At 42.6% G+C, this 24,441-nt stretch overlaps 2 protein-coding genes across 5 annotated transcripts in view; both read left to right on the forward strand.

Moving 5' to 3' along the window:
- Positions 1 to 849: 849 nt before the first annotated feature.
- On the forward strand, positions 850 to 11,259 carry LOC129184766 (cytochrome P450 11B, mitochondrial). Of its 3 annotated transcripts, XM_054781041.1 has the most exons (9): positions 850 to 1,105; positions 1,175 to 1,330; positions 2,974 to 3,188; positions 6,008 to 6,211; positions 6,275 to 6,444; positions 6,531 to 6,697; positions 9,356 to 9,434; positions 9,499 to 9,732; positions 11,124 to 11,259. In XM_054781041.1, exons 1-9 carry the CDS (start codon positions 858 to 860, stop codon positions 11,232 to 11,234), a joined length of 1,584 nt encoding a protein of 527 aa, XP_054637016.1. In that variant the 5' UTR covers positions 850 to 857; the 3' UTR covers positions 11,235 to 11,259. The 3 variants fall into 3 exon arrangements, with proteins under 3 accessions (XP_054637016.1, XP_054637018.1, XP_054637019.1); XM_054781043.1 differs by lacking the exon at positions 1,175 to 1,330; XM_054781044.1 differs by lacking the exon at positions 9,499 to 9,732 and having other exon boundaries at positions 11,124 to 11,237.
- Positions 11,260 to 11,313: 54 nt separating this feature from the next.
- pklr (pyruvate kinase L/R) overlaps positions 11,314 to 24,441 on the forward strand; it is a 39,664-nt gene continuing 26,536 nt past the window's right edge. The window contains exons 1-4 of one of the 2 annotated variants that reach the window (XM_054781039.1): positions 11,314 to 11,445; positions 19,204 to 19,374; positions 21,558 to 21,649; positions 21,724 to 21,855. In XM_054781039.1, the coding sequence (XP_054637014.1) occupies positions 11,439 to 11,445; positions 19,204 to 19,374; positions 21,558 to 21,649; positions 21,724 to 21,855 (402 nt within the window). In that variant the 5' untranslated portion in view covers positions 11,314 to 11,438. Of the gene's footprint in view, positions 11,446 to 15,270; positions 15,391 to 19,203; positions 19,375 to 21,557; positions 21,650 to 21,723; positions 21,856 to 24,441 lie in introns of those variants that run through there. The other variant, XM_054781040.1, reaches the window with a different exon arrangement.

A 24,441-nucleotide genomic window follows, 5' to 3' on the forward strand; every position in this document is an offset into this window, starting at 1 on the left:
TGCATTTTTGCAGCGTTTTTAGTTTCCTTGTGAAATGAGATTTTTTGACCATGCCATGCCAATAAAGAAAAAAGAGCCGCGGGCCGCAAATGGCCTCCAGGTCGCACTTTGGACACCCCTGGTCCGGGGCCCCTTGAAGATGTCTGACATAACGGTGCAGGGACAGGAAGGTGCTTGCAGAGCGACTCTGCCACCTGCTGGTGTTTTATAGGTGTTGCTGTGATGTTGATGCTGTATATTTGTACTTCTCTTCTGCTAAGTTCCTTTTCTAGTTCTATGGTTATCGTGACACTTTTGGCCATCACTATTGTGGCACCAAAACAAAACTGACAAATCTCGGATGGTTTTTCCTGGAAGATTCAGTTGAGCTCCAAACTGGGCCACCAAACGTCATGTTTGTAAGACTCGGTGCGGTTTGTTGCAAGCTAGTTGCCACGGCAACATCATTGCCATCGACTCAGGTGCCGTGACCTTGCACTAGTGGCGCACCATGTAAGCCACGGTCTGATACACAATACTGTCATTTCTGTGTACTGTGGTGTCTGTCGACGTGAGACAAATACTTTTTCATGCAACATGGAGGCAAGAAGTCGATCTAGAAGCACACTTTTGTATCGGATGTGACTTCATATTGAAATAAAGCCCAGCTGGACTTTCTCTCTGCTCTTCTTATGTTTTTGCACACACACACACACACACACACACACTGTTGTGCTTCTCTTGAACTTTGCCACCTTCACGTCCATAAATCATCACCTCCTATCAGAAGGTCCTATAGCGATGGAGCACATCCAAGGATACGAGAAGGAGACTCCAATAAACAGGACCTCACACTGGGCTTCCCGACCAAGAGGAGCATGTCCAACTCGGCGAGAGTGTGCGTCGGCGCCCGGTCCTGCCGTGGAGCTTCTTCAAGGGCCCTCAGTGTGGCCCCAGAAGGGCCGAGACGTAGAGGAGGGGACGGACAGGTGAGGAGCTTTGAGGAGATCCCGCACACGGGGAGGAGCGGATGGATCAACCTGGTGAGGTTTTGGCGTGAGGATCGCTTCAGGCTGCTCCACAAGCACATGGAGAGGTCCTTCAACACCCTTGGGCCCATCTACAGGTAAGGATGGACCCAAGAAGCCTGCTTTTTATGCTTGTGTCATTGTCAATTGTGTGTGTGTGTAACAAGAGAGCACCTGGGCACCCAAAACAGCGTGAACATCATGTTACCGCGTGACGTCGGTGAGCTGTACCGCTCGGAAGGCCTCTACCCGCGACGGATGATCCTGCAGCCGTGGGCCACGCACCGAGAAACCCGCCAGCACAGCAAGGGAGTCTTCCTCAAGTTAGCGGTCAACCTATCATTTACAAATAAGTGCTAATACAGGTCACATGCACAGCACCCAGATGTACAGCATACACACACACACACACACACACACACACACACACACACCTTTTTGTCTTTATGCTTCACTGATAGTGTTTTTCGTCAAGCGTTGAGATTTCACACTTTGTTCCGCGGTCCATAAATGCACCATAATTGTGGCTGCGAATCCATGTGTTCATGGATTCTCTTACATCAGTGATGTGCGGTCAGGCTCACGGCTGGTGAGGCACTGACTCCTTTGAAGTTTCTTTTTTACGTTACTACAGGTTGCTCATGTACAACAGAATATTAGGGCCACACCGAAAAAAACTTCAGATTTCAAGAATAAAGTTGTACATTTACAAGAAAAAGGTTGTACGTTTACGAGAATAAAGTGGTAAAATTACGAGAAAAGAAGTTGTAATATTCTGAGAATAAAGCCATACATTTCTGACAATAAAATTGTAAATTTAAAAAATAAAGTAGTAAATCTACGAGAAAAAAAGTCATAATACAACGAGAGTAAAGTCATGCATTTTTCAACAACAAAGTTGTAAATTTTTGAGGAAAAGAGTAATACATTTATGAGAATAAAGAAAAAATTTACGAGAAACAAAGTTGTCATTTGCAAGAATAAATTTGTAAATGTATGACTTTTTTGTCATGAATTTACGACTTTGAGAATAAAGTCAGAAATTTACGAGAATAAAGTTGTACATTTACAGGATTAAAGTTGTACATTTATGAGAATAAAGTCATAATATTACAAGAATAAAGTCGTACATTTACAAGAAAAAAAGATGTAACATTACGACAATAAAGTCGTCAATTTATGAGAATAAAGTTGTAAATTTCCAAGCAAAAAGTTGTAAAATTAAGAGAGTAAAGTCCTAATTTTACTAGAATAGTCATAAAGAGAACATTTTTGTAATATTACAAGGATAAAGTTGTACATTTACAAGGAAAAAAACTGTAATTCACTAGAATAAATTTATGAATTGATTTAATTTTTTTCAATAAATCAGTTGTAAATTCACGAGAAAAAAATAACACATTTACTAGAATAAAGTTGTAAATTTACAAGAATAAAATTTTAAATTTACAAGAAAAAGTCGTAATATTATGAGAATAAAATCATAAATTTATGAGAATAAAGTAGTAAGAAAGTCATACATTTTTGACAATAAAATTGTACATTTACAAGAATGCAGTCGTTAGTTAGTTAGAAAAAAGTCATAATATTATGAGAATAAAGCCAGAAAGTTACTGGAATAAAGTTGTAAATTTACAAGAATAAAGTCATAAGTTTACAAGAAAAAAGAAAAAAGCTGTAAATGTACAAATGTTTAAAGTGCAAAATTTACGAGAAAAAAGTTGTAATGTTATGACAATAAAGTCATACATTTATGAGAATAAAGTCCGAAATTGACAAGGAAAGAAGTCCTAATATTACGAGAATCAAGTCCTAAACGGTGTAATGCTCAGCTTTCATGGGCCTGTCTCCTGCTGTCTCTTCCGCACTCTTGACACCCTGTTAGAAGCAGCTGCCAGTATGATACAGAACAAGGTATTGTTCCACCAAACACATCTGCTGTCATTCCTCGCTCTTTCCTCTTCAGGAACGGCGAGGAGTGGCGCGCCGACCGCCTCCTCCTCAACAAGGAGGTGATGGTGAGCGCGGCCGTCAAGCGTTTCGTCCCCCTGCTGGACGAGGTGGCGAGGGATTTCTGCCGGATGCTTCAGGACAGAGTGGAGGCAGAGGGGGGAGGGAAGAAGGGCGACCGCGGCCTGACCCTGGACCCCAGTCCCGACCTCTTCCGCTTTGCACTGGAAGGTCAGCGGTCACCTTCACTTTTTATCTTCTTTTTTTTTTCTCCACCATTTCCTTTTCCTTTTTCATTTTCAAAAGGACAATCAAGTAGCAGATGTTTTTTCTTCAGGTTATCTTCAGTCCAAGGCTGAGTTTTAAGGGCATTCAGTCCAACACAACTGGACTGTTCAGGTTGTCTTAGAAGACGTTTGGCCTCGCATCCGAGCAGGCTTCTTCAGTTCATGCTCAAAGACTTGGTGGGACACACACCAGTCAGACTAGATAGGACAGCTCCAGTCTAGTTCATGCTCAAAGACTTGGTGGGACACACACCAGTCAGACTAGATAGGACAGCTCTAGTCTAGTTCATGCTCAAAGACTTGGTGGGACACACACCACGTCAGACTAGATAGGACAGCTTCAGTCTAGTTCATGCTCAAAGACTTGGTGGGACACACACCACGTCAGACTAGATAGGACAGCTCTAGTCTAGCTCATGCTCAAAGACTTGGTGGGACACACACCAGTCAGACTAGATAGGACAGCTCTAGTCTAGTTCATGCTCAAAGACTTGGTGGGACACACACCACGTCAGACTAGATAGGACAGCTCCAGTCTAGTTCATGCTCAAAGACTTGGTGGGACACACACCACATCAGACTAGATAGGACAGCTCTAGTCTAGTTCATGCTGAAAGACTTGGTGGGACACACACCACATCAGACTAGATAGGACAGCTCTACAGTAGTCTAATTTATGCTGAAAGACTTGGTGGGACACACCAAGGTAGGGTGCCTGGACTCACCCTAAGAGATAGGGGGAGGAGCTCGCTCATCCGGGAGGGGCTCAGAGTAGAGCCGCTGCTCCTTCACATGGTGAGGTGTCCCGGGCTTGCCCAGCCGGGAGAAGGCCCCGGGGAGGACCTAGGACACGCTGGAGGGATTATGTTTCACAGCTGGCCTGGAGTGGTGTTCTGCCGGTGGAACTGGAGGAGGTGGCCGGGGACCGGGAAGTCTGGACTTCCCTACTGAGACTGCTGCCCCCACGACCCGGACCCGGATAAGCGGAAGAAAATGGATGGATGGAGGAGGAGGAGGAGGAGGAGGAGGAGGAGGAGGAGGAGGCAGGTCCAAACAGGAATGATTGGCTCTTCAGTGGTTTCTAATGACGATCGTTAGGATACAATGGAGTGGGGCCTCTTCCTGCAAACGATGGTTGTTTGGGTGGTATCACCTTCGTTGGCATCCCATTCAGATGTAATGATGGTCACGGACCCACCTGAAACCAAGGTGGCTATGCCTTGCTTATTTTTTAGGAAGGCTCAGTGATACAGAAACCGATACAGCGACTAGACAAGTCTGCTCTGGTCATGCTCTCTCACATGCACCAAGACAGGCCTACACAGTATGCAACTTCATCAAGCGACTTCTTCCAGAGGAATAAGCTCACTCTTCTTCCGCGGGCAGTGCTTCTCACCAAGACACTTGAAGGCATGGCGTAAATGTCACAGCTCTCATGCATGTGTGGTTAGCACAAGGCAAACACGCAGCTTTAAAAATAGACGACACAAAGAGGTGGCGTGTGCTTGCAGCACGTCGGTCTGCTGCTGCATGTCGCATTCACAAGTGCCACTGCTCGCGTGTTTGAAGGCGATGGAGAGGCGGGGCTATTGACTTTGAGCCACTCTGCTGCTAAAAGATCTCACAAGGTGCTAAGCCGCTTCAGGAATAGACGAGTCGATCGTCTCCATTCCGCTCACTGCTGTGATTGACAGATGGAGGAAGGAAATGTCAAACTAAAAATCCACTCCAGCATTGACTCTGGTCCTTTTTTTGCCAGCCTACATTGTAAACATCAACACCAGTCAGTAGGTGGCATCTACTGGGCAACAATCTGCAATGGGACCATGGAAGGAGCCACACAGAAACAACATGCAAACTCTTAAGCATTTAAATGACCTAGCCCATGACTAATTAACACCCTTCCTAACAATCCACACAACCTAGCCCGGGTTAGAAAAGGTCCTAGCCCAGAATCAAAAGGGCCTAGCCTTGCTTCAAAAGTACTGAGCCCAGAATCAAAAGGACCTAGCCCATGATCAATATGTTCTCGTCCAGATACAGGACCTCACCTAGGTTCAAAAGGCATTAGCCTCACTTCAAAAAGTCCTAGCCCAGGATCAAAAGGACCTACCTCATGATCAAAATGGCCTCAGTCAGATTCAGAAGGACCCATGTTAGGTCCCAAAGGACCTAGCCTCAGTTCAAAAGGTCTTAGCTCGGAACAAAATAATCTAGGTCATCATCAAAAGGTCCTGTAACCCAGTGGTCCCCAACCTTTTTTGACCCACGGACCGGCTTGTGTTCCCACAAATCTCCCGCGGACCAGGGGGGCGGGGGGTGGGGTCGTACATTATAGTGATGTAATTTATCTTATTTATGATGTATTGTGTAAAAGTAAGACATGAATAAGATCAAATTAAAAGCACAAAATGAATGGCGACCCCCATCCACCAGTTCAAGTGTTTCCAGAGAGATGATGACATGGCTGTTTGACGTGTGTGCTAAAAGGCAGTGCTAGCATGAATTAACTCGAGATAAATGTGCACATTAGCACTCAATAAGTCATCCAAACTTACCTTCATGCATTCCCACATAGTATCAGCATTTGACACCAAATATGAGGTGAAAGACAAATGGTAAAAATACAGTAGTAGTCTATCTGTGCGGCGTAGGGTCATAGCTAAGCTCCAGAAGAAGACGACGAAGAATGAACTGAATTTGAAGTAGCTGAAAGTTGTTGTTATAATTTGTTTGCTAACCCTTGACCCCTCCCCCGTGCAGCCAGCTGCCATGTTCTCTATGGGGAGCGCATGGGCCTCTTCTCCTCAACGCCCTCCCTGGAGTCTCAGAAGTTCATCTGGGCTGTGGAAAGAATGCTGGCCACCACACCCCCTCTCCTTTACCTGCCCTCCCCCCTGCTGGAGCGCATCGGCGCCCCCCTGTGGACTCAGCACGCCACAGCGTGGGACCACATCTTCAGCCAAGGTATGGCGTTGGAGGAACCATGGAGGTCTGCTTGATCTCATTCACTAAGTGGTGGTCTTCCAGCTGAGACCAGCATCCAGAGGGGCTTCCAGCACCTGTCCTCCAAGCTGGCTCCAAGGTCCCCTGGGGACCAGTACCAAGGGGTTCTGGGCCAACTCCTGGAGAAAGGACAGCTGTCTCGAGACCTCATCAAAGCCAACATCACTGAGCTGATGGCTGGAGCTGTGGACACGGTGTGTGTGTGTGTGTGTGCGTGTGTGTGCGTGTGTTTCCTTGCGTGAGTTGATGTGTGTGTGTGTGTGTGTTGCTGTGTCTCCAGACAGCAGTTCCACTGCAGTTTGCGCTGTTTGAGTTGGGCCGGAACCCCACCGTGCAGGACAGGGTGAGGCAGCAGATCAGGGTGTCGTTGACCCAGGCTGATGGGGACCCTCTCAAAGCCCTGCAGGGGGCCCCGCTCCTTAAAGGCACCGTCAAGGAGATTCTAAGGTACACAAAACACAGGAGGAACGCTTTCTTGTATTTTATGTAGTAGCTAAAGTATCGCTGCAGTAGTACTAACACGTATCTAATTAGAATACCTCATTTTACTGAGGATGGACACGTTTTAGTTTGTTAGTAGTTCACTTCAAGAGTAAACATTTCATACAAACACTACATACCAATGTACTCTATTCAATACTAATAACACTAATATCATACTACTACTACTAATCATAATAATACGAATATAATACTACCACTACTACTACTAAGCACAAAATAATCAAATGAATACATTTTTAAATGAATGCTTTAACACCACTGTGCTGTAAATACTAATCATACAACTACTAATATAATACTACCACGACTACTACTACTTCTACTACTACTACTAATGATAATACAATGAATACATTTGAAATGAATGCCACTGTCATATATACTGCATAATATATACAGTAGTATGTATAATATACTGTACTTAGATATACGGTGTACATCATACCAATACAAATAATAATAATGACACTAATATACTGCAACTACTTGCAATAATAATGATATCATACCAGTACTACCAAGGCATGAAGAACTACGAAAAAAATACATCTTTATCTATATTTTTATACATAATGTACTTTTTATTAGTGATATTATTAATATTAGTATTTTGTAATTTCATAAATCTTTATATATATTTTCATGCATAATACATGATTAAATTATTACTAATAATTACTAATTACTAATAATACTAATGCAATAATGCTAATAATACTACTACTACCACAGCTACTAATAATAACAATGAAAAAATAAATACATTTTTAAACGAATGCCTTAACACCTCTGATCTGTACTGTATGCCATGCTAACAATACAACAAAATAATGCTAACATAATACTGCTAATAATAATAATAATATAATACTAATAATGATGCAACTACTACTACTCCTACTAATAATAATAATAATAACAACAATCAAATGAATTTTTAAATGAATGTTTTAGCATCCCTGTTCTGCATATCACACTAATAATAATAACATGTATTTCTTTATCACTGATCCAGCTATTACTGAAATAAGCTAGCATATTTGGTTCAGCTAGATAGATAATTGGTGACATCACCAAGCCAAAGAGTCTGGAATAGCATGTTTATTTGATGATGCAACATATAAATGTTAGAATATTTTCTTACGATCATGTGTTTATCTTTACACAATGTGCTGGACTGTGTTACAGTAATGTCATATAGCGGCCACTTTAGACCATTTGGACTGATCTTTCAAGGCACGCACAATATTGTGTTCTGTGGCTTTAGAAACATGGAACCTACCAAAAGAAACATTTGTCTTTCATCAGAAAAAAAAGTTAGTTTCTATCTTTTTCCGTTCTTAATCAGCAGTAGAACGTAGGTACGTTTCATTTTAAGCTTCACTTTCACTTTGACACAATTCTTTTGCTTTTGTGACAGCTCAAATATCTATCTTATCTGTAACATAACATGAACGACACAAAAGGGTTGATTTACATCAAAATAAGAATTTATTTACAAATACAGTGTTCCCTCGCTCCATCGCGGTTCACCTTTTGTGGATTTTTTTAGTGCAATTTTAGAGCTGTTTTTTTTTTTTACAGTGTATCAACGTGACAGGCCAAGCCTGGCCCTTTAAGAAGAATTGCATTGTGGGAAGTGGAGTGTTGTAGTTCTCTCTTCTGTCTGCACCACCCATTGTCTTCTGCGTCCTGATTGGCTGTAGACCATTGTCAATCAATCTCCTTCGTGCCGTCTCCCGCTGTGGTCGTGGCTGCCCAACTAGCCAACCCTGTGAGCTGCTTGCTAACCGCCAATACTGTCAACAATAGAAGAAACAGAAGAAGCTAACCGTGTGAGGAAAATACGACGACAGGAGCGACATCTTTTAACAAGGATACAAAAACGGACGGTCAGAGGATTGAAATACGCGAGTCACTTAATCATTTATTGTGTCCAACCTGGTAGGTTGATCATTTAAATTCAAACAAAATTGTAACTTTGAGAGTGTTTAATCAAGAGAGAAATGTGAGAAAATGTTAATGCTTGTCTGAGAAAAAGTGTACGGTGATGGGTTTCACAGCCTTAAAACAGATATCATCATTGGTTGGCTACTTTGCGGATTTCACTTATTGTGGGCTATTTTGGGAACAATAAAGGAAGGAACACTGTATATAACGCCATGAACTATTTACAATTTCACATTTGGAACTAAACTGTGTGTGCACACGTTAAGATGTCCCTACAATGCGTCACCTTCTGCACGCGACATTCCTCCACGCTCTCTCGCGTCCTCCTTGCTGTCGAGTGCGCTTTTTCGTGCAAAAGATCCATGCAGAGCTCTCACCAAATGCATTTCTGCCGCCTTGTTGCCGTTTTTTATGGCTTAAACCTGCTGTGTTGAGAGGATATGTTATTAAAAACAAAGCACATTTCATGTATTTACCATAATCATCCCCAAGTAATGCCCCAAAACTTGATTGCAAAGATATCTGCATATAAAAGTCAAGTCTAAGCACGACTGAGGTCGCATACGTGTCAGTGTGCAGCCTGTTGCTTGTCCAAGTAGTAGAGTACTTGTGTTGTGTATACGAATAAGGAGTGAGTGTGTGTTGTGTCAGGTTGTATCCAGTGGGCATCACCGTGCAGCGCTACCCAGTGAAGGACATCATTCTTCACAATTACCAAGTTCCAGCAGGGGTGAGTCACCACCAGCACACGCAGCAAGCTTCAACATGTTGATGATGATCCTGCGGGCCCCCAGACCATGGTCCAAGTGTGTCTTTACCCCCTGGGGAGGAGCGCAGAGGTCTTTGACAACCCGCTGACCTTCGACCCCGGCCGATGGGGCGACATGCGCGAGGAGGGGGTCGAGAGAGGAGGAGGAGGAGCGAGAGAGGAGGGGGCCGGCTTCCGCTCGCTGGCGTTCGGGTTCGGGGCGAGGCAGTGCGTCGGCCGCAGGATTGCCGAGAATGAGATTCAGCTCTGTCTCATGCACGTGAGTGACGCAAGGGAACTAGCGACATTTCCTTTCTGGATCCCGTTTACATTCCCCAGGTGGGGCTAACCTAAAACCCACCATGGGAGGTGGAAACAAGACTGTGCCCAAAAAAGGAGAATACATTCAGGAAACAGGAAAAGTGCTCACGGAGATGCAAAAGTAGCGAGAGTCCGAAATAAATCCGACTAAAGGCGACTGAGCTGAAGTCCCAGCTCAACCTAAAAAGAAGCCTCGTTACCAACAGCCAGCAGGTGCGCTCCCACCTCCCTCAAACAACAGGAAAGCTGAAGCACGCAGCGCAAAAAGGAAACAGCAATAACAAAATAAAAGCACCAAATAAGAAATAATGACAGAACACCTAAACCAGGGGTGTCCAAAGTGGGGCCCAGGGGCCATTTGTGGCTCGTGGCTGTTTTTTTATTGGCCTGCAGCGCATTCTGAAAAAACAACAGCAGAAATAAAAAAATCAGCAGTCATTTTACAAAACTAACATCAATATATTACAAGAAAGAAGTTGCAGTCTAAGGAGAAAAAGTCATCATTTTAGGAGATTCATGGTGCAATACAACCCCAACCTTTTTGGACCCACGGCCCGGCTCGTGCCCCCACCAATCTCCAGACTGGTGGGGTGGTGGTGGGGGTTGTTCATTATAGCGATCTAACTGATCTCATTTAGTAACAAACAACATAAACATGCATTAACTTCTAACTACAGTATATTCTTTTTCATATAAAATAATGGTCCATATTTCCAAAATTGATATGCATAAAGACATTTTCTTTAGTTATTTATAAATGTATTTTTTTGTGTGTGTGTATTTTTTTTGTCGTTGCACCTGAAAGGTTTCCTCAGCCCAGTTCGGCCCCGCTCACGGGCCCCTGGTGTAATATGAGGAAAAATGTGGGTTTTCTCCGGGTACTCCGGTTTCCTCCCACGTTCCAAAAACATGAATGGGGTCATTTTGGTTGGCCGGCCACTCCTGGGAAGGTTCACCACTGTTCCGTGTTTTGGCCATTCGTGGATAATGGCTCTCACTGTGGTTGGCTGGAGTCCCAAAGCTTTACAAATGGCTTTATAACTTTTTCCACACTGATAGATCTCAATTCATCTCACCTAAGTTATGTTTTAACGGGGGGGGGCAATCACTTTTTCACACAGGGCCATGTAGGTTTGGATTTTTTTTCTCCCTTAATAATAAAAAGTTTCATTTAAAAAGTGCATAGCACATCTTTCCAAAATACCACAACGCATCCTTTCATTTTCACTATGTGGCCCTCGCTGGGTAAAGTTTGGACACCCCTGGCCGAAACCAAGAGTCCAAGCTGTCATGTGCAGTTGAAGCAGTTGGGATTCTTTTGTGATCATCACCTCCTTTTTGTCTCTTTAGATCCTGCTTAACTTCCACCTCAGCGTGTCTTCTTCACAAGACATCAACACCAAAGTTACGCTCATCCTGCAGCCAGAGACGCCACCAAGGATCACCTTCAGGAAGCTCTGACAAACACGCATTCATAATCTTCTACTCACTTTGCATCCATGTCTTCTCAATAAAAATAAACTTGTCCTATTTTTCCCCCCTGTGTCGTCCTTCTCCCAAAGCACTGACGGAGTTGTCCATCAGGTGGTGCTAAAGCTCCTCCTCTTCCTTCTCCTGCTTTGTTTGCTGCTGCTTGCCAAGCCTTCATTGTGGGCTTGCAGCTTCATGCGTGCTCCAGGTTGGTCATCTGCTTCCTATTTTGCTTCACCGCTGTCTTCTTCTTGCTCCATACTTTGCATCCTGCTCATCTCAGCTGTTTTATTTGCACTGCTGTACTGTACTGTAGTGTAGTGTAGTGTAGTGTAGTGTAGTGTAGTGTAGTGTACTGTAGTGTAGTGTAGTGTAGTGTTCTCCAGTGGGCTGTGCTGTGGTCTGTTGGCCCCTACAATGCTGCATATATAAAGTGTTATGAGTTACCTTATAAAAGTGTAATTCAACTAGTTTTGGCCCGCACTCCCCTTAAAGTATTTTATGATCCTAAGTATTTTACACAAGGCAGATTGCTGCGTGTACTTGCGAAGGTGCAAAGGTCTGTTTGCTCTGCAGCTCAAGGTTTACGCCTTCAGTCAACCTGTTTTTTAATCAGTAAACGTCTACCTGGGAGGAGGAGGGGGGTTGTCAGTCGACATCATGGAGTCTTCTTGTATGAAAACTCAACAGGAACATTCAATAACTTTGAGGTCAGCCTATAAAAGAGAGAATATGAATGAGTGGTGCAGCATGGTGTTCGTTCAAACAAACAAACAAACAGGTCAAGGCACATTTGTACCCTGCACACTTCACACAAGAATACTTGCTTACTTTCTGCAGGACTGGTAAGGCCACACCCCCACGCCTCAGGGGGCAGATCGAGGCTTTTTGCTGTTCACTCACATTCATTTATTACATTTGGATTCACACATAAATCAATGCCAGGAATGGCCATTTTCAAATGTTTGTTTAAATGTTTACATTTAAACGTCAGTGTCTGCAGTGCAGCTGCATGTTTTTCTCTTCCTCTTTATTACCGTTGTTTTGTTTTTTTAATTCTACTAGGTTACCTGCAGTGAACATCATTAACTATCACAAAAACATTTGTCATTTTTCTCATTTTACTGTATTTTACATGTCATCTGCATAGAACGCTGTTAACTCATTTGTATTTAACGTTAGCATCATGAACAGTTTTCAATGTTATTTTATTTGTATACTGTGGTTTGTAATTTTTCTTATTTTATTTTCTTTTCTTGGTACGTGAACATGATTTTTTTTTGCATGCAGAAATGCTCGTAACGTAACAAGACAAAATGTCCATGAATATGTTACTTTAAGGGTCTTCTAAATATCAAAATTACACCAAAAGTCCCAATTTCCATAAATGATAGCTTAAGATGGAAACTTACAACGGAGTATTCGGGCCACATTGAAAAAAAAATATCTGAGATTTTGAGAATAAAGTTGTAAATTTCCGAGAATTTTTTTTTTAATTTACAAGAAAAAAGTTGTAAATATACGAGAATGAAGTCATAATATCACAAGAATAGAGTCATACATTTCCGACAGAATAAACATTTTTGAGAGAAAAAAGGTCTTAATTATGCAAAAAAAATAGGAAATTTCAGAGAATAAAGTTGTAAATTTATGAGAAAAAAAGGCGCAATATGACCAGAATAAAAATTTTGTTTACAAGAAAAAAGTCGTAAATTTACGAGAAAAAAGTTGTAAATTTACAAGCAAAAAAGTTGTAAATTTACGAGAATAAGGTAATAAATTTCAGGGAGAATAAAGTTGCAAATTTCCGAGAAAAAAGGTCGTACATTTACGAGAATAAAATCGTAAATTTACAAGAAAAAATGTATTAAATTTACGAGAATAAAGTCGTAAATTTACAAGAAAATTTAAGATTAATTTAAGACTTTTTTCTCATAAAGTTAAGACTTAATTCTCTGAAATTTACAACATTTTTCTTGTCAATTTACGACTTTTTTCTAAAAAATTAACGACTTTATTCTCTCGAAAATTTATGAGAAAAAAGTCTTAAATTTATGAAAAAAAAGTTGTCGTAATTTTAAAAAAAGTGTAAATATTAGGAGAATAAAGTGTTAATATGAGGAGTGATGGTGTCGTACGTGTGAGAGGGAAAATAGAGCATAGCTCTTCAGGAAGGAAGGAAACTTTCCTCTTGCTTCAGGCAAGCTTTTATTTACAACCTGGCAGCAAAACAGATTAGCATGGCTAGCTAGCCCTTCTCACTTCCGCCTTCCTTAGCCTGCCCCCTCCACATGCCCAAGGCCAAAGGTCACATAAGTTCCCCCTTTTTGTTGCTGTCTCAGGCAATGCCTTTATTCTCATAAATGTATGACTTTATTCTTGGAAAAGTATGACTTTATTTTGGTAATATTACGAGTAGGCCTGTCAGGATAATTGATAAATCGTTGGATATTGGTCTCTGTCACTGTTAATTGCACGTCGTCAGTTGGGTATTTGGCTCCGTAGCAACAGCGGTCGTTCCCCCTCACTGTGCCAGCACTGCTCTCCAATGGTGCGGGGAGCTCACATGGGAAGAGTGTGTGGAAATACTTCCCCAGCAGACCGCTCATTCGCAGTGGCATGTCCTCACAGACACTAACCAGCCCTCTCCTGAACTAAACATGTCGAGGCATGTCAGTGAAAAAACGTATCCTCTTACTAGCCACATGTAACCCAGCGTTGTAGGCTGGCCGCTGACTTCGTGCAAATTCTGTGTGACGCAGGGACAACATCCATGGCTTCAAGAGGCACTCGAGAGCGATCTCACGTAGCCATAGTCAAAACACATTTTCATCGCACTTCCGGCCTTCAAAATAAGAGCAGCGCACATCCTGGGTGTCATAAAAATGGCTGTCATTAATAAAGATATTACAATTTATTTAAAAGCTTTCAACATTCCAAATACAATGTTAAATTGCTTCAATGTTTTTTGCTTTTGATACGATGTAGTTGCATTATTATGCCATAAAATTCATGAAAAAATGGTCTAAAAATGTTGTCAATAATATGAATTATTGACAATAACTTGTAGGACAATTATTGTCCAGCAAAATGATATCGTGACAGGCCTAATTGTGAGTTTTTTCATTTTCATTCATTCTCGAAATCGATCTTATTTTAATACTCCGTTGTAACAGGCATGGCCTGAGACAGCTGTGAAAAGGGGGGACTTATGTGACCTTTGGCCTTGGGCAAAGATAATGTTACGACTTTTTTTCTCGGAAATTCTGGACTTTTTTCTCATCAGTTTACAACTTTTTTTCTCGTGAATTTACTACTATTCTTGTAAATTTAGGACTTTATTCTCGAAATCTCTGATTATTTTAATACTTCGTCGTAACAGGCATTGCCTGAGACAGCTATGAAAAGATGGGACGTGTGTGACCTTTCACCTTAGACAAAGTTAATATTACGCCTTTGTTCTTGTACTTTTACAACTTTAGTCTCATAAATTTCCGACTTTTTTCCAGTAAAATTTTTGACTTTTTTTCTCGTAAATGTATGACTTTATTCTCTAAATGTCCGATTATTTTAATACTTCCATCATAACAGGCATTGCCTGAGGCAGCCAAGAAAAGGTGGGACTTTTGTGACCTTTGGCATCGGGCAAAGGTAATATTACGACTTTTTTTCCTGTAAATTTAGGACTTTTTTCTTGTAAGTTTCCGTCTTTATTCATGTAAGTTTCTGACTGTATTCTCGTACATTTACAACTTTTTTTCTAACATCATCAACGTTTGGTGGTAGAAAGTGAAGAGGTGGCCACTGGTTAGCATGTTTCTATGTCTGCATGCCAGAGTGTGTGCGTTACCGTCATGCCCAAATGTCACTTTCAACTTCACGACACTTTGCTGTCGTAATCGAGGTATGGCCTACGTTTTTTGGCCTACGTTGCCATTTTTAGCATGTTGACGCCAAACTTCATGACCTGGCATACATGACTGGTGTGTGTGTGTGTGTGTGTGTGTGTGTGTCGGGGTCAAAGGGTGAAAGTTAAGCAAAAAAGGCGTGCCTAGGTGTGGTCATGTGACTTGACGGAGACAGCGAGCAGGAGGGCAGAGGAGACCCGTGAAAAAGTACCAGGGGGAATTTGGTGCTGTCAGGATGGGTGAGCGGATCTTTTTATTTTTCTTCCTGAAGTCACTTTTCACCTGCTTCGGGAGCCCATTGATCGCTGCTGTAGCCAATGATTGATTCACTGGAAGTCGTTTGAGTGGGAAATATTCCCAGTACCATTCATCTGTTCCAGGGTCAAACTGTCATGGCTTCGCCTCTGACTTCGTAGTTCCACACACGCGTGCACACGAATGTGAGCTATGGACCGGTTGACCTTGGTTCTGAATCCAAAGCATACTGTCTGGAAGGCTAATAATGTCAGTGAGCTCATGTACAGTCAGCTGCTTTTGTCAGCTGCCCATCACAGGTCTACTGTAGTCAGCGTGTGAGGGAGGGTCTCACTGGGACACCAAGTGATGTGTGCAGCGGTGCGGCACAACTGGGTCACAGGGAGTTTGCCAGAAAGAGACAGGCTGTGTGCCTCCTGCTTCCGTCGTGCGTTGTCTTCAGCCGTCATGTAGCGTAATATGGACAGGCCGATGGGAGAATCGGATGCATGGGTGGAAGGCGAGGCTTTCTGTCTGCCTCGTTCTCCTTTATTTCCACTTCATGTTTTTGGCTCCTGCGTTTTGACGTGAACATCGGTGGCGCTCATTTGCGGAATTTTTTACTCCATTTGTACATTTCATTTTTATTCTCCTGTTTAACACAAAATGTGTTCACTCTCAAAATAGAATTATTTCTCTGCGCTTCTTTTACATCTTGATTTTATTTCATTTCATTTTATTTTACCTGATTGTTTTTTTAATTTTTAGATTTTTAGATTTGTCATTTCATGATTTTGACTTGTTTGTGCTAAAAAGGAATATTTGCACTTTCTCGCCACCATCTTTATTCTATTGTGGTAAATTTGATTCTCATTTAAGGTGATTTTATTTTATTTTACTCTGTTTTTGTTTTGTCTTGTCACGTATTGTCTTTTGTTTTATTTTACTCAATTTTGTGTTATTTATTTTATTCAGACAAACCTTTTAAGGTATGTTGGGTGGAGATCTACCTGTATTTATTTATCCTTACCTGCATTTTATTTTATTTTATTTTACTATTTTAACATTTTTACATTTATTTCCACCTTTATTCTATTTTTATTGTTATTTTAGGCGATTGTATTTTCTTTTACTCTATGTTATTTTTGTTTTGTTTAATTGTATTGTCTTTTGTTTTATTTGTACTCAATTTTGTGTTATTTTAATGTGTTTATTTATATCTATGTTCAGTTTCTTATATTCAGACAAACCTTTTAAGGTATGTTGGGTGGTGATCTACCTGTATTTATTTATCCTTATTTTATTTTATTTTATTTTATTTTAGATTTTTAGATTTCTCATTTCATCATTTTGACTTTGTTTGCCTTAAAAAAGTATATTTGCGCTTTCTCGCCACCATTGTTATTCTTTTTTGGTAAATTGTATTCTTGTTTTAGGTGATTTTATTCTATTTGTTTGTTGGTTTGTGTTATTTTATTGTATTTATTTGTAGCTATGTTCAGGTTCTTATATTCAGACAAACTTGATAAGGTATGTTCGGTGGAGATCTACCTGTATTTATTTGATTTGATTTGATTAGATTTGATCTTTTGATGCTGCTGTTTTACATGCACATAATTAGTTGTCATTCTTATACATGTGCATGTTTATTTTGTAGATGTGCTAGAAATCTTGACCTCCAGGCTACCGTAGTCTGATTGCTTTGGAGCTTCTATTTGTTTCCTTTCCCACCTTTTTCTCTGCCTCAACACGCCTCCTCCTCCATCATCATCATCATCATCATGGTCATCATGGGCATTGCCGGTGGCTGAAATAGCGAGCCTGACTGAGTGTGAAATCCCTTAAATGGATGTTGTTGTAGCGCCGCTGCCCTCCATGCCTTGCATGAAAGATCTCCTTATTGACTTTTGCTTGGGGAGGAAATTGCCTTTAAAATGGTTCAGCAGTTCTTCTCCTCACTTGTATTAGACTTTGCGGGTCAACCACGCCTTGAGCGGGTCTTCACGTTCTCCTAAATCTCACTCTTTGCATCCACTCACCTCACTGATGGATGATTGATCGATTGATCAACAGTTCTTGGCAGGCTATCTCCACCCAACATCACACAAGACTGATACTTGAACTAAGTACTTTACTGAACATACTGGAAGTACACTCCACTGACATACCTTCCATAGAGGAAGCACAGCCCGAGGACATGAACGGGGACGCCTCCATCACCGTGGCTGAGCTCCCTGGGGTAGTCAAAACACTCCCCAGTGGCAAAGCTCCAGGGGTGGACGAATTCCTCCAGGCTCTGGATGTTGGGGGCTGTCTTGGCTGACACGTCTCTTCAACACTGCATGGTTGTCGGGAACAGTACCTCTAGATTGGCAGACTGGGTGGTGGTCCCTCTTTCGAGAAGGGTGACCGGAGGGTGTGTTTCAACTATAGGGGGGGTCACACTCCTCAGCCTCCCTGGGAAAGTCTATTCCAGGGTGCTGGAGAGAAGGGTACAACCGTTAATCGAACCTCGGCTACAGGAGGTGCAATGTGGTTTTCGTCCTGGTCGCGGAACACTGGACCAGCTCTACACCCGTGCAAGGGTACTGGAGGGTACTGGGAGTTTGGACTTGGAAAAGGCATTTGACCGTGTCCCTCGTGGTGTCCTGTGGGGGGTGCTCCGGGAGTGTGGGATTGGTGGCGCTACTACGTGCCATTCAGTCCTTGTACAACAGGAGCAGGAGCCTGGTTGGCATTGCCAGCAGTACGTCCAGCCTGTCTGTGGTGACCGTTGGCCTCCGCCAAGGCTGCCCTTTGTCACCCATTCTGTTCATCATTTTCATGGACAGAATTTCAAGGCGCAGCCAAGGTGTCGAGGGAGTCCGTTTCGGGGGCCTTAGGATGTCATCTCTGCTATTTGCAGACGATGTGGTCCTGATGGCCTCATCGGGCTGTGACCTGCAGCGTTTACTGGGGCGGTTTGCATCTGAGTGTGAAGCTTCTGGGATGAGACTCAGCACCTCCAAATCTGAGGCCATGGTTGTCAGTCAGAAAAGGGTGAATTGCTCCCTCCAGGTTGGGAATGAGGTCCTGCCCCAGGTGGAGGAGTTCAAGTATCTCGGGGTCTTGTTCACAAGTGAGGGAAGGTTGGAGCGTGAGGTCGATAGGCGGATCAGTGCAGCCGCACTAATGCGGTCGCTGTACCGGACCGTCGTGGTGAAGAGAGAGCTGAGCCGGAAGGCAACCTCTCAATTCCCCCCACCCCACATATATATGTTCCCACCCTCACTTATGGTCATGAGCTTTGGGTCGTGACCGAAAGAAGGAGATGGTGGATACAAGCGGCTGAATGAGTTTCCTCCGTAGGGTGGCTGGACTCACCCTAAGAGTTAGGGGGAGGAGCTCGCTCATCCGCTGTTCCTTCACATGTTGAGGAGCCAGTTGAGGTGACTCGGGCATCTAGTCCGGACGCCTCCCTGGTGAGGTGTTCCGGGCATGCCCAGGTGGGAGAAGGCCCCGGGGCAGACCTAGGACACGCTGGAGGGATTATGTCTTACAGCTGGCCTGGCAACGCCATATATTACATATGTGTTATATATTACAACTTTATTCCTAAAAAATTATGCCTTTTGTTCCAAAATAAAGTATAAAGTAACTAGCTTAGAGTTTTTTGCTAGTATGTGCATGAGCGTTGCACAGCAAGGACAAAGACTCTTGAGAGCAGCAGCCATGTTGGTTTTGTTGATAACGAACACAGCATCAAGCCTTGGCTTCATTTGTGCACACAGGTGGAGCTCTCGCACCTCACCATGACCATATTTACCTCTTCCTCCCACCTCCAGCTCGCATCAGACGCTACTCAGAGGCCATGACGTTGCCCGACTCTTTCATCCAGCGCCAGCAGCTGGACGCCAGCATGGCCGACACCTTCCTGGAGCATCTGTGCCTGCTGGACATCGACCAGGAGCCCATCACGGCACGCAACACCAGCGTCGTCTGCACCATCGGTGAGCAGGACACACCCGTTCGCCATCGCTCTGTCGCTTGGCTTTTTGTGACCCGTCGTAACAGCTTGGCGGCCTCGCTCATTAACGCTGGCATCACTGAGCGCACTGGAAATCCATGGATGTAGACCACAGCCATGCACCCCACAGGGCATCGCTTGGATTGTCCTCATTCATTTTTCTCATTAGGTGGATCAAATTGGCAAAACTAGTACATCGTGGATGCGTACTTTTGCAAACATACAAAATGTAAACAATTCAATACACAACATAAAATAAATCATGTATTTTTTTCTTAATTCTCACAATCTTACCATTTTTTTCCGTCATGAATGAACATTTCAGAAGCATACCAGCAGGATGCCATGATAATATTCAGACTTTTTTCTCTTATTATTGCAGCGTATTGCTCACAATGTCACACGGCTGTCGTAAAAAGAGTCAGTCGCCACCTCGCGGTTCCAATTTCTCAGCTTCACTCTCATAAACAGATGAATGAATGAATCAAGCTTTTTCGTCTTGCCGATCCGATCCGGTACCAACTGATTTCTTTAATAATAAGCTTTTGTTACCAATGGAATTGAATGTGGCTATGAAAATAGCTCTTCAAAGCATTAAAAATAATGCAAGGCCCGATCCCGTGGAGGAAGCCGATTTTATCTTCAAAATACAGCGGCCCCGAAGGTCAGATCGGGACGTCCCTAGTCAAAAAACATATGCATATTGAAACAAATTGTGTGTCTTTTTTGCCTAAATTATGCACTGTCAAGCATAAAAATGTCCGAATGAACTGAAACAGAAACACAGTCGTCCTTACACGGCGGTTCACCTTTCGCGGCCTAGCCTAGCCTAGCCTAGCCTAGCCTAGCCGGCTGTAGCCTCTTGGCTCGTCCTTGTGATCTTCTGTTAATGTGTGAACGTAATGCCCAAAACAGCGTATTCCAGTCAGCAATTCCCACTCCCACACTGTCCGTGCCTTCTTTTTTCTAGTTTATGCCTCCAGAAGTCTGCCCTGGGCAGATTACATTGAAATGGCAACACATAGAACCTGAAATCTGATTGGGCAAGATAATATAAGAGGACATACACGACCGGAAGCAGTGCAACCCCTGAGACACGCTACTAAATGAAGTCAAAGATTTTGGCAGCTTAGCAGACCATCAGGAATCTCTTCATCATAGATTGACAAACTTGGGGGCCCCAAACAGCATCTTGCTTAGGACCCCCCCAAAGACAGAAACAGCCCTGACTATCAGCACTCAAGCCGATAGCCGTCTTCTAGCTAGCGGAAGGAGAGGGATGAACACGAGTGGTTACAAATCGCAGTTTATAGGGAGAGAAGAAGAGGAAGTGAATAAATATTCCGTGGTCATTGCCAGCAAGAGCGGTCAGTATTGGTCGGCTTGTCTCCTCTCTCTCTGAATTTTTTGCCATGTTCGTTTCCACTTCCACGGTGATGGCTTTCCTTTTCTTTGGCGCACAGCCGCTCAGGAGACAGTTTTTCGCAGCAGCGACAGATCAAAGTCTTATTCATCTCGTGTGTGAAGTTCAGACTTGTAGGTGATGTATTTCTGTCCCGGTTGGGGGCAACGGTTCTCTTTTCCTCCAACCGGCAGCAACAGGTTGTCTATGAAGAAGACAGATTGCGGGTCGAGAGAGGAAAATGGCGAAACGCATACAGAACACTAACACGAGCTTCTCTGGCGGTGGATCTGCCTTTAGCAGTGACGCCATCGGCAAAGATAAACGTGACATGGGTGATGCAGGTGACGTAGACACAAATGCAGTTGACAACTGCAGCCGACGCAACAAGCTAGTGGTTAGCATTGCTGAGCCGTGTGGCGCGACACTGGAAGCAGTTCAGAGTCAGAACCCGACCCTGATTCTTCTGACGAGTGGCTGTCGTCTGGATGGGTCGGCAGCAGGGATTCATCCCCACATCCCGCAGACCCCACCCTCACTCTGCTTCAATTTGCTTCTCTGCAGAAAAAGCTCCTTTTCTGTTTTTTGGGGTCAAAATCAGGTGTTTTTGCTGAAACTACCCTATTTTCTACCACCAATATCTAAAGACCCAAAAAGGCTAGAAACAAACTTTTTTTCCTGATGAAAGAAGAGAGTCTAAAGCTTCTTTAGATAGTTTCAATGTTTATGTAGTCCTAAAACTCAATATTCTGTGGGTCTTAAAGGTCCTGCTTCGCGATCCATTCCCAAACTCCAGGAGATGATCAAAGCCGGAATGAACATCGCACGTTTGAATTTCTCCCACGGTTCACACGAGGTATGTGCCCACCCTCCGAGTTACTTTAGCGCTCTTGAGCTTTTTGATCATGTAACGTGTTGATTATGTGGCAGTACCACGGGGAAACCATCAAAAACATCCGCGAGGCTGTGGAGACGATAACCTCTGACCCCTTGTACTATCGACCTGTGGCCATCGCCTTGGATACAAAAGGACCAGAGATCCGTACGGGATTAGTGAAAGGGGTAAACACACTTCCTAATTCTTGGTGTCCTGCAAACGTTGTTGAGCTATTTTGTTTCATCCTATTATGTTCTTTTGTCTTCATGTTGCACACCGCCGACTTAGCTCAAGAGCTGTGAGCGGCGGGAAAGTCTTTTCATTTCCTGATTGGATTACAGGAAGCGCCGCATGACACACACGCTGCATGCCGCCGTGTCTCTGACACAGCTTCTTTCCTATCTTAGTTACATCGCCATGGAGAATTCACATATTAACATTAGTGCCATGGACATCCATATTATCATTATTATTATTCATAACAAAAATAATGAAAAATAATAATACTTTATTATGAAGAATAACTAATCATACAATCATGTACAGTGGTGTGAAAAAGTGTTTGCCCCTTCCTGATTTCTTATTTTCTCGCCGTGTTTGTCACACTTCAATGTTTCAGATCATCAAACAAATGTAAATATTAGTCAATGACAACACAACTCAACACAAAATGCACTTTTTAAATGAAACTTTTTATTATTAAGGGGGAAAAAAACATCCATAGCTACATGTCCCTGTGTGAAAAAGTGATTTCCCCCTAAAGCTAATAAGTGGTTGGGCCCCCCTTAGCAGCAACAACTGCAATCAAGCGTTTGTGATAACTTGCAATGAGTCTCTTACAGCGCTGGGGAGGAATTTTGCACAATTGTTGTCATTCAGCCACATTGGAGGCTTTTCCTTTTTAAGGTCATGCCACAGCATCTCAATAGGATTCAGGTCAGGACTTGGACTAGACCACTCCAAAGTCTTCAGCCATTCAGAGGTGGACTTGCTGGTGTGTTTTGGATCATTGTCCTGCTGCAGAACCCAAGTTGCTTTCAGCTTGAGGTCACCAACAGATGGCCGGACATTCTCCTTCAGCACAATTCATGCTTCCATTCATCACAGCAAGTCTTCCAGGTCCTGAAGACCATCACACTACCACCACCATGTTTTACTGTTGCTATGATGTTCTTCTTCTGAAATGTGGTGTTACTTTTACGCCAGATGTAATGGGACACACACCTTCCAAAAAGTTCAACTTTTGTCTTGTCAGACCACAGACTATTTTCCCAAAGGTCTTGGGGATCATCAAGATGTTTTCTGGCGAAATCGAGACGACCTTCATGTTGTTTTGTTCAGCAGTGGTTTTGGTCTTGGAACTCTGCCATGCAGGTCGTTTTTGCCCAGTGTTTTTCTTATGGTGGAGTCATGAACACTGACCTTAACTGAGGTAAGTGAGGCATGCAGTTCTTTGGATGTTGTTGTGGGGTCTTTTGTGACCTCTTAGATGAGTCATCGCTGCGTTCTTGGGGTCATTTTGGTTGGCCGGCCACTCCTGGGAAGGTTCACCACTGTTCTATGTTTTGGCCATTTGTGGATAATGGCTCTCACTGTGGTTGGCTGGAGTCCCACAGCTTTAGAAATGACTTTATAACCTTTTCCACACTGACAGATCTCAATTCATCTGAGTTATTTTTAACAGGGGGTCAATCATTTTTTTACACAGGGCCATGTAGCTTTGGATTTTTTTCTCCCTCAATAATGAAGTTTCATGCAAAAACTGCATTTTGTGTTCAGTTGTGTTGTCATTGACCAATATTTACATTAGTTTCATGATCTGAAACATTTAAAAACTTTAAAAACACTTTTTCACACCACTGTAATATAATAATATGAAAATAAATAAAAAATATATAGGATATTGTTATATTGTGTAGTATGTTATATTGTATAGTATGTTGCATAGAATGTTATTATGAATATACCATATAGTAAATATATATAACATGAGTTCAAAAATAAATACTATAATGAAAACATCATAACATCATAATAGGTAATGTAATACAATACAATATCATATTGTGTAATATAAAGTTCTATATTATTAATTCTTAGGTACTTCATTAAAAAATAGTTAAACATTTTTTTTATATGTTTCAAATCTAAAATAATAAAAATAAAGGTCACTTAATAATATATTTTAGATGAGTTACGATGTAACTTTGATAACTGTAATCCAAATATGGTTATATAAATATGATAAATACAGTGGAACCTCGGTTAGTAGGGATGAGCCCGATACTCCTTTTAGACGCGTATCCGTTACAGATAATGCATTTTTGCAGAGTACGAGCATGAAAGGAGTACAACTCGTCATTATCCGTAATCGTGATGAAACCGGGTAACTATTTATATAATCACTCACGCCAGTCAGTCAGTCACGCTCTGTCATTGGCCAGTCACACACAGCGACCGCCCCTCCCTAGACAGACTCCCTACAGCCAGAGAGAGGAGTACGTGATGCATTTGAGAAGACAGAGTTGAAAGTGGCTTCGGTCACTGCCAGTTTTTCCGGTTAAACCACGCCCACTCCGAGTACAGATACGGATACAGATCATTTAGATGGGTGAACAGATACAGATATAGATACTGATAACGGTGACGTGACCGAGGCAATTTGGCATCCCCACATGTTTATATATTTGTCAGGTTTTTAGTGCTAAGTTGCTGTGTGATGAATTTATTATTGTTATTAAAGTGTTCTGAGCAAGATGACACCGTGAGTA

This window comes from Dunckerocampus dactyliophorus, chromosome 7 (genome assembly GCF_027744805.1).
Source record: "Dunckerocampus dactyliophorus isolate RoL2022-P2 chromosome 7, RoL_Ddac_1.1, whole genome shotgun sequence".
NCBI classification, from domain to species: Eukaryota; Metazoa; Chordata; class Actinopteri; order Syngnathiformes; family Syngnathidae; genus Dunckerocampus; species Dunckerocampus dactyliophorus.

Excerpts from the sequence above, each read along its gene's own strand:
- LOC129184766 (XM_054781041.1), top strand. The coding sequence starts at position 858 with ATGTCCAACTCGGCGAGAGTGTGCGTCGGCGCCCGGTCCTGCCGTGGA. Across the intron at positions 1,106-1,174 it reads ACCCTTGGGCCCATCTACAG|AGAGCACCTGGGCACCCAAA; the intron begins GTAAGGATGGAC and ends GTGTGTAACAAG. Across the intron at positions 6,212-6,274 it reads GGACCACATCTTCAGCCAAG|CTGAGACCAGCATCCAGAGG; the intron begins GTATGGCGTTGG and ends GTGGTCTTCCAG.